Source organism: Procambarus clarkii, chromosome 75 (genome assembly GCF_040958095.1).
Source record: "Procambarus clarkii isolate CNS0578487 chromosome 75, FALCON_Pclarkii_2.0, whole genome shotgun sequence".
NCBI lineage: Eukaryota > Metazoa > Arthropoda > Malacostraca > Decapoda > Cambaridae > Procambarus > Procambarus clarkii.
Window position 1 is genome coordinate 17,079,487 of NC_091224.1, and position 17,644 is coordinate 17,097,130.

The 17,644-nt window shown below is 44.6% G+C and overlaps 2 protein-coding genes across 2 annotated transcripts in view; one reads left to right on the forward strand and one right to left on the reverse strand.

Moving 5' to 3' along the window:
- Window positions 1–1,267: 1,267 nt before the first annotated feature.
- Window positions 1,268–3,914, forward strand: LOC123749273 (uncharacterized). Its single transcript, XM_069313555.1, has 2 exons — window positions 1,268–1,507; window positions 3,024–3,914. The coding sequence occupies exons 1-2, from the start codon at window positions 1,268–1,270 to the stop codon at window positions 3,912–3,914; spliced, it is 1,131 nt and encodes a 376-aa protein (XP_069169656.1).
- A 222-nt stretch (window positions 3,915–4,136) lies between these two features.
- Window positions 4,137–17,644, reverse strand: part of LOC138357022 (uncharacterized) — a 61,708-nt gene continuing 48,200 nt past the window's right edge. The window contains exon 4 of the mRNA XM_069313557.1: window positions 4,137–4,156. Coding sequence (XP_069169658.1) covers window positions 4,137–4,156 — 20 coding nt within the window. The remainder of the gene's footprint in view (window positions 4,157–17,644) is intronic.

The following is a 17,644-nucleotide window of genomic DNA, read 5'->3' on the forward strand; positions in this document are numbered from 1 at the left end:
ACTATACACAGCTCTTTGTTCAGACGCTACAATTTCTAGTCATTGGTGGACACGCCGGGATATTCCACAGTCTGACTCTGCTTCAATTCACGTTCTTCAGGTGGTCGCTGAAGGATTATGAAGCGGAACTGTGGCACTCTGTGCAGGCGATGAGTCACAATAACGTGGCTGACGTATGTTGACCAGACCACACACTAGACGGTGAAGCGACGACGACGTTTCGGTCCGTCCTGAACCATTCTCAAGTGGATTCTCACAATCGACTAGCGAATGGTCCAGGACGGACCGAAACGTCGTCGTCGTCCCTTCACCTACTAATGTGTGATCTGGTCATCAAAATGTGGCACTCTGCTTTACACCACCAGACTATTACCACGGGGCGATGGAAAGTTTCACCTCTGTAAAGTTAACTTCGCTGAAGAGTCAACTCTTCCAGAGGGTCGAGGCTCACCCTTTATTGTCCAATGTCCGCGTCGTGGTGGCCGTGGACTCACTGGAATTCACATCATTTCAGTTCGTGTTTAGTCTCGTAGCCTTCATCAGTGTTTCAAAAATTGTTGCTTATGAAGCAATATATCGGTGCTGCTGAGAGTGAAACTGTCTACATTATATATATATATATATATATATATATATATATATATATATATATATATATATATATATATATATATATATATATATATATATATATATACATACACACAGAACGATTATAAGGTTCTTGGGGGCAGAGAGCTGAATCTTCTTGAAAAACGTGAAGATGTTTCATGCAGGAAGCTCATGTCTGAATGTCAACGGTACAATGAGTGTCCCCCATGGATGTCAACGGTACAATGAGTGTCCCCCATGAATGTCAACGGTACAATGAGTGTCCCCCATGAATGTCAACGGTACAATGAGTGTCCCCCATGAATGTCAACGGTACAATGAGTGTCCCCATGGATGTCAACGGTACAATGAGTGCCCGTCATGGATGTCAACGGTACAATGAGTGCCCCCATGGATGTCAACGGTACAATGAGTGCCCCTCATGGATGTCAACGGTACAATGAGTGTCCCCATGGATGTCAACGGTACAATGAGTGTCCCCCATGGATGTCAACGGTACAATGAGTGTCCCCCATGGATGTCAACGGTACAATGAGTGTCCCCCATGAATGTCAACGGTACAATGAGTGTCCCCCATGAATGTCAACGGTACAATGAGTGTCCCCCATGAATGTCAACGGTACAATGAGTGTCCCCCATGAATGTCAACGGTACAATGAGTGTCCCCATGGATGTCAACGGTACAATGAGTGTCCCCATGGATGTCAACGGTACAATGAGTGTCCCCATGGATGTCAACGGTACAATGAGTGTCCCCATGGATGTCAACGGTACAATGAGTGTCCCCATGGATGTCAACGGTACAATGAGTGCCCCCATGGATGTCAACGGTACAATGAGTGCCCCCATGGATGTCAACGGTACAATGAGTGCCCCCATGGATGTCCACGGTACAGTGAGTGTACCCCATGGATATCAACGGTACAATGAGTGTCCCCCATGGATATCAACGGTACAATGAGTGTCCCCATGGATGCCAACGGTACAATGAGTGTCCCCATGGAAGTCAACGGTACAATGAGTGTCCCCACGGATGTCAACGATATAATGAGTGTCCCCCATGAATATCCAGCTTATATAATGACGGTGTCATGAAGAGGAGGGAAGGGAACTATCAGGGGGGGAAACCGCCAAGCCATTATATAGCACTGGGAAGGTATCAGGATAAGGATTTGGGATGGGACGGGGGGTGGAATGGGAAGGACTGGTGCCTAATCGCTTATACGGACGGTCGGGGATTGAACGCCGACCTGCATGAAGCGAAACCGTCGCTCTACCTTCCACCCCCAGCTGAACTTACTAATAAAGGATGTGCAAGGTAAGGTAATTATCAGTAGGAATCACTAAGCCATTACAACACTGTAGCATTAGGAAGGGGGAAGGGGGAGGGGGGAGGTGGGGAGGGGGGGAGGTGGGGAGAGGGGGAGGGGGGAGGTGGGGAGGGGGGAGGTATGGATAACGATTTGGAATGGGGGAAAAAAAATGGCGCCCAGATCAAATAAAATATTGGTTTTGTCGTAAATAAAGCAACATAGCATTAACGGAGTCTTTGTAATGATTAGCGCATTCTAAGATTAGCATTCTAAGATTAGCAACCTAAGATTAACATCCTAAGATTAGCAACCTAAGATTAGCAACCTAAGATTAACATACTAAGATTAGCAACCTAAGATTACCAGCCTAAGATTAGCATACTAAGATTAGCACACTAAGATTAACATTCTAAGATTAGCACACTAAGATTAGCACACTAAGATTAGAAACCTAAGATTAGCAACCTAAGATCAGCAACCTAAGATTACCAACCTAAGATTACCAACCTAAGACCAGCAACCAAAGATTACCAACCTAAGATTACCAACCTAAGATTACCAACCTAAGATTAGCAACCTAAGACCAGCAACCAAAGAATACCAACCAAAGATTACCAACCTAAGATTACCAACCTAAGATTACCAACCTAAGATTACCAACCTAAGATCAGCAACCTAAGATTACCAACCTAAGATTACCAACCTAAGATTACCAACCTAAGATTACCAACCTAAGATTACCAACCTAAGACCAGCAACCAAAGATTACCAACCTAAGATCAGCAACCTAAGATTACCAACCTAAGATTACCAACCTAAGATTACCAACCTAAGATTACCAACCTAAGATCAGAAAACAGAAAACGATGAGATATTCCAAACAGACAGAGTAGTTCATCTTCCAGGTATTTATAACGCCTGGGAACACGAGCAAAATAATAAAGATGGAGTTAAAAGGAGATTAAATTTTATAAATAGCAGCGGTTGATCAGATTAAATACCAGACGCGAGTAATATATGCAATAGGATCTTGTGCGTGAGCGGACGACACTAGATTTATTCATGGTAGGAAAGTTAGCGGTGCTGTGAGAGCCCTAGTTACTACGAACACAAGAGGAGGAGAACCAGAGGGGAACAGGAGGAGGAGAACAAGAGGAGGAGAACAAGAGTAGGAGAACAAGAGGTGGAGAACAAGAGGAGGAGAACAAGAGGAGGAGAACAAGAGGAGGAGAACAAGAGGAGGACAGGAGGGGAACAAGAGGAGGAGAACAAGAGGAGGAGAACAAGGTGGAGAACAAGAGGTGGAGAACAAGAGGAGGAGAACAAGAGGAGAACAAGAGGAGGAGAACAAGGAGGAGAACAAGAGGTGGAGAACAAGAGGAGGAGAACAAGGAGGAGAACAAGAGGTGGAGAACAAGAGGAGGAGAACAAGAGGAGGAGAACAAGAGAGGGAGAACAAGAGGAAGAGAACAAGAGGAGAACAAGAGGAGGGGAACAAGAGGAGGAGAACAAGAGGAGGAGAACAAGAGGAGGAGAACAAGAGGAGAACAAGAGGAGGAGAACAAGAGGAGAACAAGAGGAGAACAAGAGGAGAACAAGAGGAGGAGAACAAGAGGAGAACAAGAGGAGGAGAACAAGAGGAGGGGAACTAGAGGAGAACAAGAGGAGGAGAACAAGAGGAGGGGAACTAGAGGAGAACAAGAGGAGGAGAACAAGAGGAGGGGAACTAGAGGAGAACAAGAGGAGGAGAACAAGAGGAGGGGAACTAGAGGAGAACAAGAGGAGAACAAGAGGAGGGGAACTAGAGGAGAACAAGAGGAGGAGAACAAGAGGAGGAGACCAATAGGAGTAGAACAAGAGGAGGACCAGAGGAGGAGAACAAGAGGAGGAGAACAAGAGGTGGAGAACAAGAGGAGGGGAACAAGAGGAGTAGAACAAGAGGAGGAGAACAAGAGGAGAAGAACAAGAGGAGGAGAACAAGAGGAGTAGAACAAGAGGAGGAGGACAAGAGGAGAACAAGAGGAGAACAAGAGGTGGAGAACAAGAGGAGGGGAACAAGAGGAGTAGAACAAGAGGAGGACCAGAGGAGTAGAACAGGTGGAGAACAAGAGAAGGAGAACAAGAGAAGGAGAACAAGAGAAGGAGAACAACAGAAGGAGAACAAGAGAAGGAGAACAAGAGAAGGAGAACAAGAGGAATTCAAGATGATGTTCAGAAGAGAGCAGAAAAATCTAAGAGTTAAAAACTAATTATGGTATAATAAGTTTTAAGGTATATGGTTTATGGTATAAAAAAATTATGGTACCATAATTTAGTACCTAACCATGGAAAGCGGACGATAGATAAACGTGAGCCATGATCGATAGCTTTATAGATAGATGTAAAGTGCGATAGATAATAATATTGCAAGATTATAGATAATTTATCGAGATGTTTTTGGTCATATTAACTGAATGGATGACAAGGGAGCGATTAGGATTGTTTTCTTTTGTCCAGTCGTGATGGTCAAGTGGATTAAGGCGTCCTGTACATACCAGTTGCGTTGCTCCTGGCAGTATGGGTTCGAGTCACTTCTAGGGTGACTCGAACCCTCTAGGGTGACTGATATATATATATATATATATATATATATATATATATATATATATATATATATATATATATATATATATGTATATATATATATATATTGCCCGAACCTAACCTTACCGCGGCCCCACGGATAGAAAATGGTACAGCCCGTCAGGTTTGCGAGTCACTATGATCTTGAGAACGTCATCTTTTGGACGTTGGGGGATTTACACGTCATATTTTTAGACGTTGCGGGATCTATAAGTCATATTTTGGACGTTGCGGGATTTATCCGTCATATTTTAGACGTTGGGGGATTTACACGTCATATTTTAGACGTTGGGGGATTTACACGTCATATTTTAGACGTTGGGGGATTTACACGTCATATTTTTAGACGTTGGGGGATTTACACGTCATATTTTTAGACGTTGGGGGATTTACACGTCATATTTTAGACGTTGCGGGATTTACACGTCATATTTTTAGACGTTGGGGGATTTATACGTCATATTTTAGACGGTTTGACGTACTTCACATGCGTCCAAAGGTGAAGTACTGGTCGAGAGGTCGCGTGACAGAACACCATTAATCATTTCCTCGTGAAAGTGAACGTTTCACAGTTTTTAAAAAAATGTAAGCTCACGGAGAGCACCTCAACCGGCTGTATGAACCGGTTGTATGAACCAGTTGTATGAACCGGTTGTATGAACCGGTTGTATGAACCTGTTGTATGAACCGGTTGTATGAACCAGTTGTATGAACCGGTTGTATGAACCGGTTGTATGAACCGGTTGTATGAACCGATTGTATGAACCGGTTGTATGAACCGGTTGTATGAACCAGTTGTGTGAACCGGTTGTATGAACCAGTTGTATGAACCGGTTGTATGAACCGGTTGTATGAACCGGTTGTGTGAACCGGTTGTATGAACCGGTTGTATGAACCGGTTGTGTGAACCGGTTGTGTGAACCGGTTGTGTGAACCGGTTGTATGAACCGGTTGTATGAACCGGTTGTGTGAAACGGTTGTATGAACCGGTTGTATGAACCGGTTGTATGAACCGGTTGTGTGAACCGGTTGTGTGAACCGGTTGTATGAACCGGTTGTATGAACCGGTTGTATGAACCGGTTGTATGAACCGGTTGTATGAACCGGTTGTATGAACCGGTTATATGAACCGGTTGTATGAACCGGTTGTATGAACCGGTTGTATGAACCGGTTGTATGAACCGGTTGTGTGAACCGGTTGTATGAACCGGTTGTATGAACCTGTTGTATGAACCGGTTGTATGAACCGGTTGTATGAACCGGTTGTGTGAACCGGTTGTATGAACCGATTGTATGAACCGGTTGTAGGAACCGGTTGTAGGAACCGGTTGTATGAACCAGTTGTGTGAACCGGTTGTATGAACCGGTTGTATGAACCTGTTGTATGAACCGGTTGTATGAACCGGTTGTATGAACCGGTTGTATGAACCAGTTGTGTGAACCGGTTGTATGAACCGGTTGTATGAACCGGTTGTATGAACCGGTTGCATGAACCGGTTGCATGAACCGATTGTATGAACCGTTTGTATTAACAGGTTCTATGGACCGCTTGTATGAATCGCTTGTATGAACCGCTTGTATGAACCGGTTATATGAACCGTTTGTATTAACAGGTTGTATTAACAGGTTGTATAAACCGGTTGTATAAACCGGTTGTATGAACCTGTTGTATGAACCGGTTGTATGAACCGGTTGTATGAACCGGTTGTATGAACCGGTTATATGAACCAGTTGTGTGAACCGGTTGTATGAACCGGTTGTATGAACCGGTTGTATGAACCGGTTGCATGAACCGATTGTATGAACCGTTTGTATTAACAGGTTCTATGGACCGCTTGTATGAATCGCTTGTATGAACCGCTTGTATGAACCGGTTATATGAACCGTTTGTATTAACAGGTTGTATTAACAGGTTGTATAAACCGGTTGTATAAACCGGTTGTATGAACCAATTGTATGAACCTGTTGTATGAACCGGTTCATAGCTAACTGGTTGTATAGAAGGGCAGGGAACTATCAGGGGGAAAGCGCCAAGCCATTACGCCTATATATCACTGGGAAGAGGGGGGGGGGGTCAGGATAAGGATCTGGGATGGGACGGTGGGATGAGGGGAGGGAGAGAGGGAAAGGAATAGTGCCTAACCACTTATGGACTGTCGGGGGATTGAACGCCGACCTGCATGAAGCGAGACCGTCGCTCTACCGTCCAGCGATGTATGGAATGGAGTTTGGAGTCTTGCTGGAATGGACAGGAGTAAGATCTGGGAAATTGTGGATCAGGAAAAGGTTGTAAGATTCAAGTAATTAATTGTTGTGAATATTATATTTTAAATCCAATTACAATCTTATTTATATTGCTTTTTATTTTATTCTGGGTTTAATACGGTTATCTTAATACGGTTAATACGGTAATACTTGATATCTTTAATACGGGCTGCTTCCTGGGGGTGGAGGCCTGATCGAGGACCGGGCCGCGGGGACACTAAAATGCCCCGAAATCATTTCAAGATAACCTCAAGATAATATGTCCCTCTTCAGTCAAAATGGGAAACGGAGTATTGGAAAAAATGATGATTTTGATGATTTAAGGGAATAAAAATCCCTTAAATCTAGAACAATGTTCTGCTAGAACATTGTAGCAGAGGCAATGTTATTGTCGTCCTTCTGAAATGGATGTATATATGATCCGTTATCTTCTTGCCAGAACTCTGGAGAGTAGTAAAGGTAGAGTTCGTGTCTACCCCCCTGATGTCTGTGAATAAACTGGATCAATAAGGAGAGCTGGGTGATGACACCTTATTGCCGCGCCATCTACTAATCAATAAAGTTAAATTATCTATTCAAAATAGTATGAATAAATTGTCTATCTTCCTACTCAATACGTACAAGCACGAATGGCGTTGAGTCAGAGCGAGAGTGTATGCTTGAGGGTCGGAGCTGGTTGTTCACACGCACACACGCACACGCACCCACACACACACATGCACACGCATACACGCACCCACACACACGTACACACACATGTTGCTAGACTGGCAACGTTGCTAGGTCTATGTTGCTAGACTGGCCAACATAAGAACTGCCTCTAGAAACTTGAGTAAGGAATCATTCAGGACCCTGTATACAGCTTATGTCAGACCAATCCTGGAATATGCAGCTCCAGCTTGGAGTCCATACCTTGTTAAACACAAGATAAAGATAGAGAAGATTCAGCGATATGCTACGAGACTCGTCCCGGAACTGAGAGGTATGAGCTACGAGGAAGGGCTAAAGGAACTGAATCTCACGTCCCTGGAAGACAGAAGAGTAAGGGGAGACAGGATAACTTCCTACAAAATTCTGAGGAAAATTGACAGGGTGGACAAAGACAAACTCTTCAGCACGGGTGGGACACGAACAAGGGGACACTGGTGGAAACTTAGTACCCAGATGAGCCACAGAGACGTTAGAAATAATTTTTTCAGTGTCAGAGTAGTTAACAAATGGAATGCACTAGGAAGTGATGTGGTGGAGGCTGACTCCATACACAGATTCAAATGTAGATATGATAGAGCCCAGTAGGCTCAGGAATCTGTACACCAGTTGATTGACAGTCGTGAGGCGGGACCAAAGAGCCAAAGCTCAACCCCCACAAGCACAACTAGGTAAGTGCAACTAGGTGAGCACACATACACACACACACAGGTATGAGGAGGTAATGAAACAGCTGTCAACACTGGTTGCAACTAAAGCGGTTGGACCAGCCAAGGTATCACCGTGGTTACTAAAAGAGGCAACGCAGGCCCTCAGCGTGCCTCTGACAAGGATCTTTAATGAGTCACTTACGTCGGGAGAATTGCCCAGTTGCTGAAAGAAAGCAAATGTCGTACGGATTTTCAAGAAAGGTGATAAGGAGGAGGCACTTAAACTTAGGACCTGTATCACTGACAAGCATCCCCTGTAAAATACTTGAAAGAATATTTAGACTATGACTGGCTGCACACCTGGAGAACATCAACATGGGTTCTGGAAAGGGAAAACTAGCCTAACAAACCTTTTGGAATTCTATGATAAAATAACGAGGATAAGACAGGACAGAGAAGGCTGGGCAGACTGCATATTTATAGACTGCCAAAACGCCTTTGATACAGTACCGCACATAAGATTGCTATTCAAACTTGAGTGGCAGGCGGGAGAAAGCGGAAAGGCCCTAGCATGGGTAAGGAGCCAAACAGGAAGGAGCCAAAGAGTTACGGTAAGGGGCGAGAAGTCGGACTGGCGAACAGTAACGAGTGGAGTACCTCTAGGGTCGGTGCTGGGACCAATTCTATTTCTAATATACGTTCATGACATGTTTACAGGAGTAGAGTCCTACATGTCGATGTTCGCGGATGACGCAAAGTTGATGAGTAGAGTTATGACAGATGCGGATTGCAGGATCCTCCAAGAGGACTTGAACAGGTTGCAGAAATGGTCAGAGAAATGGCTACTGGAGTTAAACACGAGCAAACGTAAAGTTATGGAAATGGGACTAGGAGATAGGAGACCAAAGGGACAGTACACAATGAAGGGGAACTGCCTACCTGTGACGACGCGAGAAAGAGACCTGGGGGTGGACGTAACACCTAATCTAACTCCAAAGGCACATATAAATAGGATAACGACAGCAGCGTACTCTACACTGGAAAAAGCTAGAACATCATTCAGAAACCTAAGCTAGGAGGCATTTAGGGCGATTTGCGCTGCCTACGTGAGGCCAGTCTTAGAGTATGCCACCCCATCATGGAGTCCCCACCTGAAGAAACACATACGGAAACTGGAAAAGGTGCAGAAGTTTGCAACAAGACTCGTCCCAGCGTTACGAGGGATGGGGTATGAAGAGCGCCTGAAGGAACTGAGCCTTACAAGACTAGAAAAAAAAGGGAGAGGGGGGGGGGGGGTATGATAGGAACGTATAAAATACTCAGGGGAATTGACAGAGTGGACATAGACTAAATGTTCACACGGAATAGTAACAGAACGAGGGGACATGGGTGGAAGCTGGAAACTCAGATGAGTCATAGAGATGCTAGAAAGTTTTCCTTTAGCGTGAGAGTAGTGGGGAAATGGAATGCACTTGGGGAACAGGTTGTGAAAGCAAACTCTATTCATACTTTTAAAATTTGGTACGATACGGAAATGGGACAGGAGTCATTGCTGTAAACAACCGATGGCTCGAAAGGCGGGATCCAAGAGTCAATGCTCGATCCTGCAGGCACACACACACACACACACACACACACACACACACACACACACAGGTGGAAGCTGAGTACCCAAATGAGCCACAGAGACATTAGAAAGAACTTTTTCAGTGTCAGAGTAGTTAGTAAATGAAATGCATTAGGCAGTGATGTGGTGGAGGCTGACTCTATACACAGTTTCAAGTGTAGATATGATAGAGCCCAGTAGGCTCAGAAACCTGTACACCTGTTGATTGACAGTTGAGAGGCGGGACCAAAGAGCCAAAGCTCAACCCCCGCAAGCACAAATAGGTGAGTACACGCCGTGACATGTGTGACATGAGTACATATTGCACGCTGGTACATGTCCGAGGTAGGGGAGGAAGGGGAGGCGTGACCACGTCTCCTCCTACAACTCTACGCGACACCAGAATGCTTCTTCAAGATCACATATACATCAAATTGATGGGTTTGAAACCTGCGCCGGAGGAAGCCCGACACTGCTAGAACTCTTGGTTAAATATTGATATTTGTGTCTAAAACCTCGAAAGGGAGATATAAAGGGAGCAAGAGAAGAATGGCAGTAGAGAATGTAATAAAGATGGGGGTGAGGCATTTGTGGCAATGTTTGGGGTGAGGGGAAATGAGAGATGGGAACGAGGAGATTGGGGAGAGTAACAAAGATGTATAAGGGCTTGAAATGTGAGAGGGGGGAGAGTGAGTAAGGGCTTGAAATGTGAGAGGGGGAGAGTGAGTAAGGGCTTGGAATGTGAGGGGGAGAGTGAGTAAGGGCTTGGAATGTGAGAGGGAGAGTGAGTAAGGGCTTGGAATGTGAGGGGGAGAGTGAGTAAGGGCTTGGAATGTGAGGGGGAAAGTGAGTAAGGGCTTGGAATGTGAGGGGGAAAGTGAGTAAGGGCTTGGAATGTGAGGGGGAGAGTGAGTAAGGGCTTGGAATGTGAGGGGGAAAGTGAGTAAGGGCTTGGAATGTGAGGGGGAAAGTGAGTAAGGGCTTGGAATGTGAGGGGGAAAGTGAGTAAGGGCTTGGAATGTGAGGGGGAAAGTGAGTAAGGGCTTGGAATGTGAGGGGGAGAGTGAGTAAGGGCTTGGAATGTGAGGGGGAGAGTGTGTGGGTACTGGGAATGTGAGGGGGAGAGTGTGTGGGTACTGGGAATGTGAGGGGGAGAGTGTGTGGGTACTGGGAATGTGAGGGGGGAGAGTGTGTGGGTACTGGGAACGTGAAGAAAATGGATTGTAGAGGCTGGAAAGCTGTATAGGGGCATGGAAATGTGAGAAGAGAACCTGGGATGCATAACGGAGGAGTGAGAGGTGCAAGAGATGAGGAAGCATGACAGAGGAAGATCCCACATACGAAGGAGGAGAGTGGGAGAGCCTTTAGCTAGACGGGGGGAGGGAGCACACATGGCTGCACCCAAGCTGTGACTTGCTTCAGACATACTGGCCAATATGGCTGCCGTGTCGCAGCAGTACCGGCCAGTGGGGGTGTACTCTCCCCTTAGTACTGCCATGGAGGGGGCTGACACGTCCCAAAGTATCGTCCAGTTGGTCTAGTTTTGTCCCAAAGTACCATCCAGTGGGTCTAGTTTTGTCCCAAAGTACCATCCAGTGGGTCTAGGTTTATCTCAAAGTACCATCCAGTGGGGCTAGTTTTGTCTCAAAGTACCGTCCAGTGGGGCTAGTTTTGTCCCAAAGTACCGTCCAGTGGGTCTAGTTTTGTCCCAAAGTACCGTCCAGTGGGTCTAGTTTTGTCCCAAAGTACCGTCCAGTGGGTCTAGTTTTGTCCCAAAGTACCGTCCAGTGGGTCTAGTTTTGTCCCAAAGTACCGTCCAGTGGGTCTAGTTTTGTCCCAAAGTACCGTCCAGTGGGTTTAGTTTTGTCCCAAAGTACCGTCCAGTGGGTCTAGGTTTATCTCAAAGTACCATCCAGTGGGTCTAGTTTTGTCCCAAAGTACCACCCAGTGGGTCTAGTTTTGTCCCAAAGTACCATCCAGTGGGTCTAGTTTTGTCCCAAAGTACCATCCAGTGGGGCTAGTTTTGTCCCAAAGTACCATCCAGTGGGGCTAGTTTTGTCCCAAAGTAACATCCAGTGGGTCTAGTTTTGTCCCAAAGTACCATCCAGTGGGGCTAGTTTTGTCCCAAAGTACCATCCAGTGGGGCTAGTTTTGTCCCAAAGTACCGTCCAGTGGGTCTAGTTTTGTCCCAAAGTACCGTCCAGTGGGTCTAGTTTTGTCCCAAAGTACCATCCAGTGGGTCTAGTTTTGTCCCAAAGTACCATCCAGTGGGTCTAGTTTTGTCCCAAAGTACCATCCAGTGGGGCCAGTTTTGTCCCAAAGTACCATCCAGTGGGGCCAGTTTTGTTCCAAAGTACCATCCAGTGGGGCCAGTTTTGTCCCAAAGTACCATCCAGTGGGGCCAGTTTTGTCCCAAAGTACCATCCAGTGGGGCTAGTTTTGTCCCAAAGTACCATCCAGTGGGTCTAGTTTTGTCCCAAAGTACCATCCAGTGGGTCTAGTTTTGTCCCAAAGTACCATCCAGTGGGTCTAGTTTTGTCCCAAAGTACCGTCCAGTGGGGCTAGTTTTGTCCCAAAGTACCATCCAGTGGGTCTAGTTTTGTCCCAAAGTACCGTCCAGTGGGGCTAGTTTTGTCCCAAAGTACCATCCAGTGGGTCTAGTTTTGTCCCAAAGTACCAGGCAGCACATCACAATACAGGAAAATAAATGTTTGAGAATTGACTGGTGTTCACAAACCCATTTTTGACATTCTAAACATCACGTTTAGGGTGTCAAATGACCTGTCAAACAAAGGCCATGTTTATCATAAATTTATCTTGACAAATGACTCAACTCTCACCCCACACCAGAGTGACAGAACTCTTACCCCACACCAGAGTGACAGAACTCTTATCCCACACCAGAGTGACAGAACTCTTATCCCACACCAGAGTGACAGAACTCTTATCCCACACCAGAGTGACAGAACTCTTATCCCACACCAGAGTGACAGAACTCTTATCCCACACCAGAGTGACAACTCTCACCCCACACCAGAGTGACAGAACTATCACCCCACACCAGAGTGACAGAACTCTTATCCCACACCAGAGTGACAGAACTCTCACCCCACACCAGAGTGACAGAACTCTCACCCCACACCAGAGTGACAGAACTCTCACCCCACACCAGAGTGACAGAACTCTTACCCCACACACCAGAGTGACAGAACTCTTATCCCACACCAGAGTGACAGAACTCTCACCCCACACCAGAGTGACAGAACTCTCACCCCATACCAGAGTGACAGAACTCTCACCCCACACCCAGAGTGACAGAACTCTCACCCCACACCAGAGTGACCGAACTCTCACCCCACACCAGAGTGACAGAACTCTCACCCCACACCAGAGTGACAGAACTCTCACCCCACACCACAATAACTGCATGAACCCCCTCATCTGCTACAGTGCTCATCAATATTATACACTGAACCTCTGAAGCTAGAGTGAATACGGTTCCCTGAGCCACCACAAGAGTGAATGCCACTCAGACACTGATCAACACGCGTCCTGAGCGGCCAGGAGTATACAAAGTACCAGCACAACACCTTACACGATTGATCGACCCTCCCCAAACGTGTCATTACTATAATGTGGTCATTGCTGTATGTTAAACTTGTTGATGTTTATGGGAGGGGTGTGTGAGGTTGGGTCTAAAAGGTTCATTTCCTTGTATATCATTGTACCAGTTGCACAAAGTTGCTTTATGGCAAACTATATATATATTTTGTGCATTTTATTGGTCTGGTTTTTAATGGAAAGTAGTTACCTATGATGAATGGGGTATTAAATGAACGTAAGTTACTACAAATGATCTAAATCATTATGCATTAATTCTAGATCATCTGAGTAGTGAAAACTTTCGTTATTTTTTTCCTAAACAACAAACTGATTAACGTCAGAAAAACTTATATATATATATATATATATATATATATATATATATGTATATATATATATATATATATATATATATATATATATATATATATATATATATATATATATATATATATATATGTGTGTGTGTGTGTTGTTTAATATGACCGAAAAGGTAAAATTAATAACTCTAACACGAATTTTCTCAATATTTCTTATGTTTTTCTTCACTGTTGGTGGTAATGGAAATATCAATTCTCCAAAATTCATTTTTATATATGGTCTGACGCCTAACCGTGTTTCGTAATGGCTTATTACATTTTCAAAGACTTAATTTACACACAAATTCATTGTACTTATACTCTATTGGGTGAGGTGATATGGTACAAAAGTTTTGGGTGAGGTGAACACACTTGTGACAAACACAAGACAGAACACGGAACAATGGGTATAACTTGGATATGAGAACATAAGAATGGAAGTAACAACTGAAGGCCTATTGGTCCATACTTCCTCTTGCTATTTCCATATTGGAGCAGAGTCTTGAAGTGGGTAGAATATAGTTGTGCATTAATTGGCTGTTGATTGCTGGTGTTGACTTTTTAATGTGTAGTGCCTCGCTGATGTCGAGTCTCCTGCTATCGCTGTACCTATCGATGATTTCTGTGTTTTTGTTAAGATTTCCCTAGTGATGGTTTGGTTGTGGGAAGAGATTATATGTTCCTTAATTGAATCCCTGTTGCTTAGGCAATGTTGGTCCCCTGGAAAGAGACGTTGTTGTCTTGCCTATATACTGAGTTCTTTGGGGCTTACAGTCCCCAAGTGGGCATTTAAAGGCATAGACGACGTTGGTTTCCTTCAAGGCGTTCTGCTTGGTGTCTGGGGAGTTTTTCATGAGTAGATTGGCCGTTTTTGGGGTTTTACACTAAATTGACAATTGTATTTTTTGAGTTTCTGATCAATGTTGGAGGTTAGTCCTTTATGTTAATGTTGGAGGTTAGTCCTGTATATTAATGGTATCTGTAATGTTTACATGATTGACATGAACGCTTCTTCCACTTTCTTTGTGTTCAAATTGCTGTGACATAATAACATTTCCTTTTAATTTATGCCTACGATTGTTAAAATTGTCAAACAACCAGGTTCCTATGAACAATCATGGCTAATCACCTCAAAGGAAATTATATTTATCTTGAAAGAAGTCGGATTGCTGTATAATGGCCAATTCAATCTAGTCCAATCACTTGGGCTGGACGGTAGAGCAACTGTCTCGTTTCATGCAGGTCGGTGTTCAATCCCCGACCGTCCAAGTGGTTGGGCACCATTCCTTTTTCCCGTCCCATCCCAAATCCTAATCCAAATCACTTCCAACCGTTATATAGTCGTAATGGCTCGGCGCTTTCTCCCTCTCCCTTAGGCGCCTGACAGCTGGGTGGACAGCGCTTCGGATTCGTAGTCCTGAGGTTCCGGGTTCGATCCCCGGTGGAGGCGGAGACAAACGGGCAAAATTTTTCTTTCACCCAGATGCACCTGTTACCTAGCAGTAAATAGGTACCTGGGAGTTAGACAGCTGCTACGGGCTGCTTCCTGGGGGTGTATATAAAAAAGGAGACCTGGTTGATGACCGGGCCGCGGGAACGATAAAGCCCCGAAATCATCTCAAGATAACTCCCCCCCCCCCCCGATACCTTCTCCCCCCATAGAGTATAACCAAATCTAATAAATTCTCTTACTGACTGACCGACTATTAAGTTCCAACTAATCAAACTCAAATCAATATTATATCCGAAACTACGACGTTGGTATAACGTTCGAACAAGTCTTAACACCTCCTAACCAGTTATAACAACCAATATAGCAAGTTGTAACAACGTTCTAATACGTCATAAACACGTTAAGCCAAGATGTAATAACTTTATTACAAGTTGTAACAAGCGGAAAATAGAGACAGTTTCGGTTTGTGTTTCCAGGGAGTTATCTCCTTGGCTAGTTAATGGGTCTCCTTGGCTAGTTAATGGGTCTCCTTGGCTAGTTAATGGGTCTCCTTGGCTAGTTAATGGGACAATAATTAGACGACTAGTGAACTATGCTGTAAAAAAAGGAATTTGTTTCCCTATTGCATGCTTAGAAAACTCGCTAGTGTGTTGACAGTGCACACTTTTTTGCAGGGTTCGACTCCCACTCGGGATGAGACGTTTGGACCCGTTCCCTTGTACCTGATGCCTCTGTCCATCAAATAAATCAATAGATATTTACGAGTTAATCAATTCTAAGGAATTGATTAAATTAAAGCCTAAGGAATGTCTTAGGATTGCTTAGGAGAACCACCCCTACCACACATGTAGGGGGTCTCGTAGCCTCGTAGCCTGGTGGATAGCGCGCAGGACTCGTAATTCTGTGGCGCGGGTTCGATTCCCGCACCAGGCAGAAACAAATGGGCAAAGTTTCTTTCACCCTAAGTGCCCCTGTTACCTAGCAGTAAATAGGTACCTGGGAGTTAGTCAGCTGTCACGGGCTGCTTCCTGGGGTGTGTGTGTGACGTGTGGGGAAAAAAAAAAAAAAAAAAAAAAAAAAAAAAGTAGTTAGTAAACAGTTGATTGACAGTTGAGAGGCGGGCCGAAAGAGCAAAGCTCAACCCCCGTAAAAACACAACTAGTAAACACATCCTTCCAACATTGACGAAACATTGCATCTTTAAAAAAAAATAAAAAAAAAATACGAAACTTTTTATCATTTCCTCATACTTTAAACCTTAAGGGGTCTCGTTGATATGTTCCCAGGAACATTAGGTATACCTGGTTGATACCTGGTTGATACCTGGTTGATACCTGGTTGATACCTGGTTGATGGGGTTCTGGGAGTTCTTCTACTCCCCAAGCCTGGGCCGAGGCCAGGCTCGACTTGTGAGAGTTTGGTCCACCAGGCTGTTGCTTGGAGCGGCCCGCAGGCCCACACACCCACCACAGCCCGGTTGGTCCGGTATAGATTTCCACTGGAGTATCTATCGAGTCCGGTGCTATGTACAGCGCTCCTGTCTACTGGCGTGGAATGCACTATAGTCCCTGGCGCTCAACAAGCCGCAGCTCGAACTTTGGAGGTAAATGCTCGTCTGAAATTCTAAATCTTAACTTTCGTGCAGTTTGGCCCAAAACACGACCAGACGCTCCGGCCTCACTCCCCCCTTGTATAGCTTCGGCACACAACCCTATCCTCGCCACCACAGCTGGGGGAGGGGGAGGGAGGGGGAGGGAGGGAGGGAGGGAGAGAGAGAGAGAGAGAGAGAGAGAGAGAGAGAGAGAGAGAGAGAGAGAGAGAGAGAGAGAGAGAGAGAGAGAGAGAGAGAGAGACAGACAGACAGACCAAGAGACTATGTCTAATAAATTAGGGTGGCCTCCGCGGGCCTCTGATGGTTCAGAGAAACAATATCAAGTATCTGATATATATATATATATATATATATATATATATATATATATATATATATATATATTATATATATATATATATATATATATATATATATATATATATATATATATATATATATATATATATATATATATATATTTGAATATAACTGCAGAACCTCGTATGGGATAATAGGCCTTCTGCAGTTAGCTTCATTCTGATGTTCATTCCATGTTGATTATTTTCTTGTCTAGGGGCTTCCATCCCTCCAGGCTTCCATTCCATCAGGAGGCCTGATCGACGACCGGGCCGCGGGGACGCTAAGCCCCGGAAGCACCTCAAGGTAAGGTATCCCTCTGACTAGTACTCTTTCAACTTGGTCTAATTAAAAGAGAACTTCTCCAAATGTCATATTTGTTCGAGGTTAACTCAAATAATAAAAGTTAACTCTAGAATGTATTACATTATAAATTTACACAACGTTTCGAACCTACATGGTTCGCTCTCAAGTGAGGAGACAGGAGTTGTTGTTGTTTTAG

What these genes read in the sequence shown, in the direction of transcription:
- LOC123749273 (XM_069313555.1), top strand. Translation starts at nt 1,268, where the DNA reads ATGAGTGTCCCCATGGATGTCAACGGTACAATGAGTGTCCCCATGGAT. An exon ending in CCATGGATGTCCACGGTACA is followed by an intron (nt 1,508 to 3,023) that starts GTGAGTGTACCC and finishes TGAGAGCCCTAG; the next exon opens with TTACTACGAACACAAGAGGA.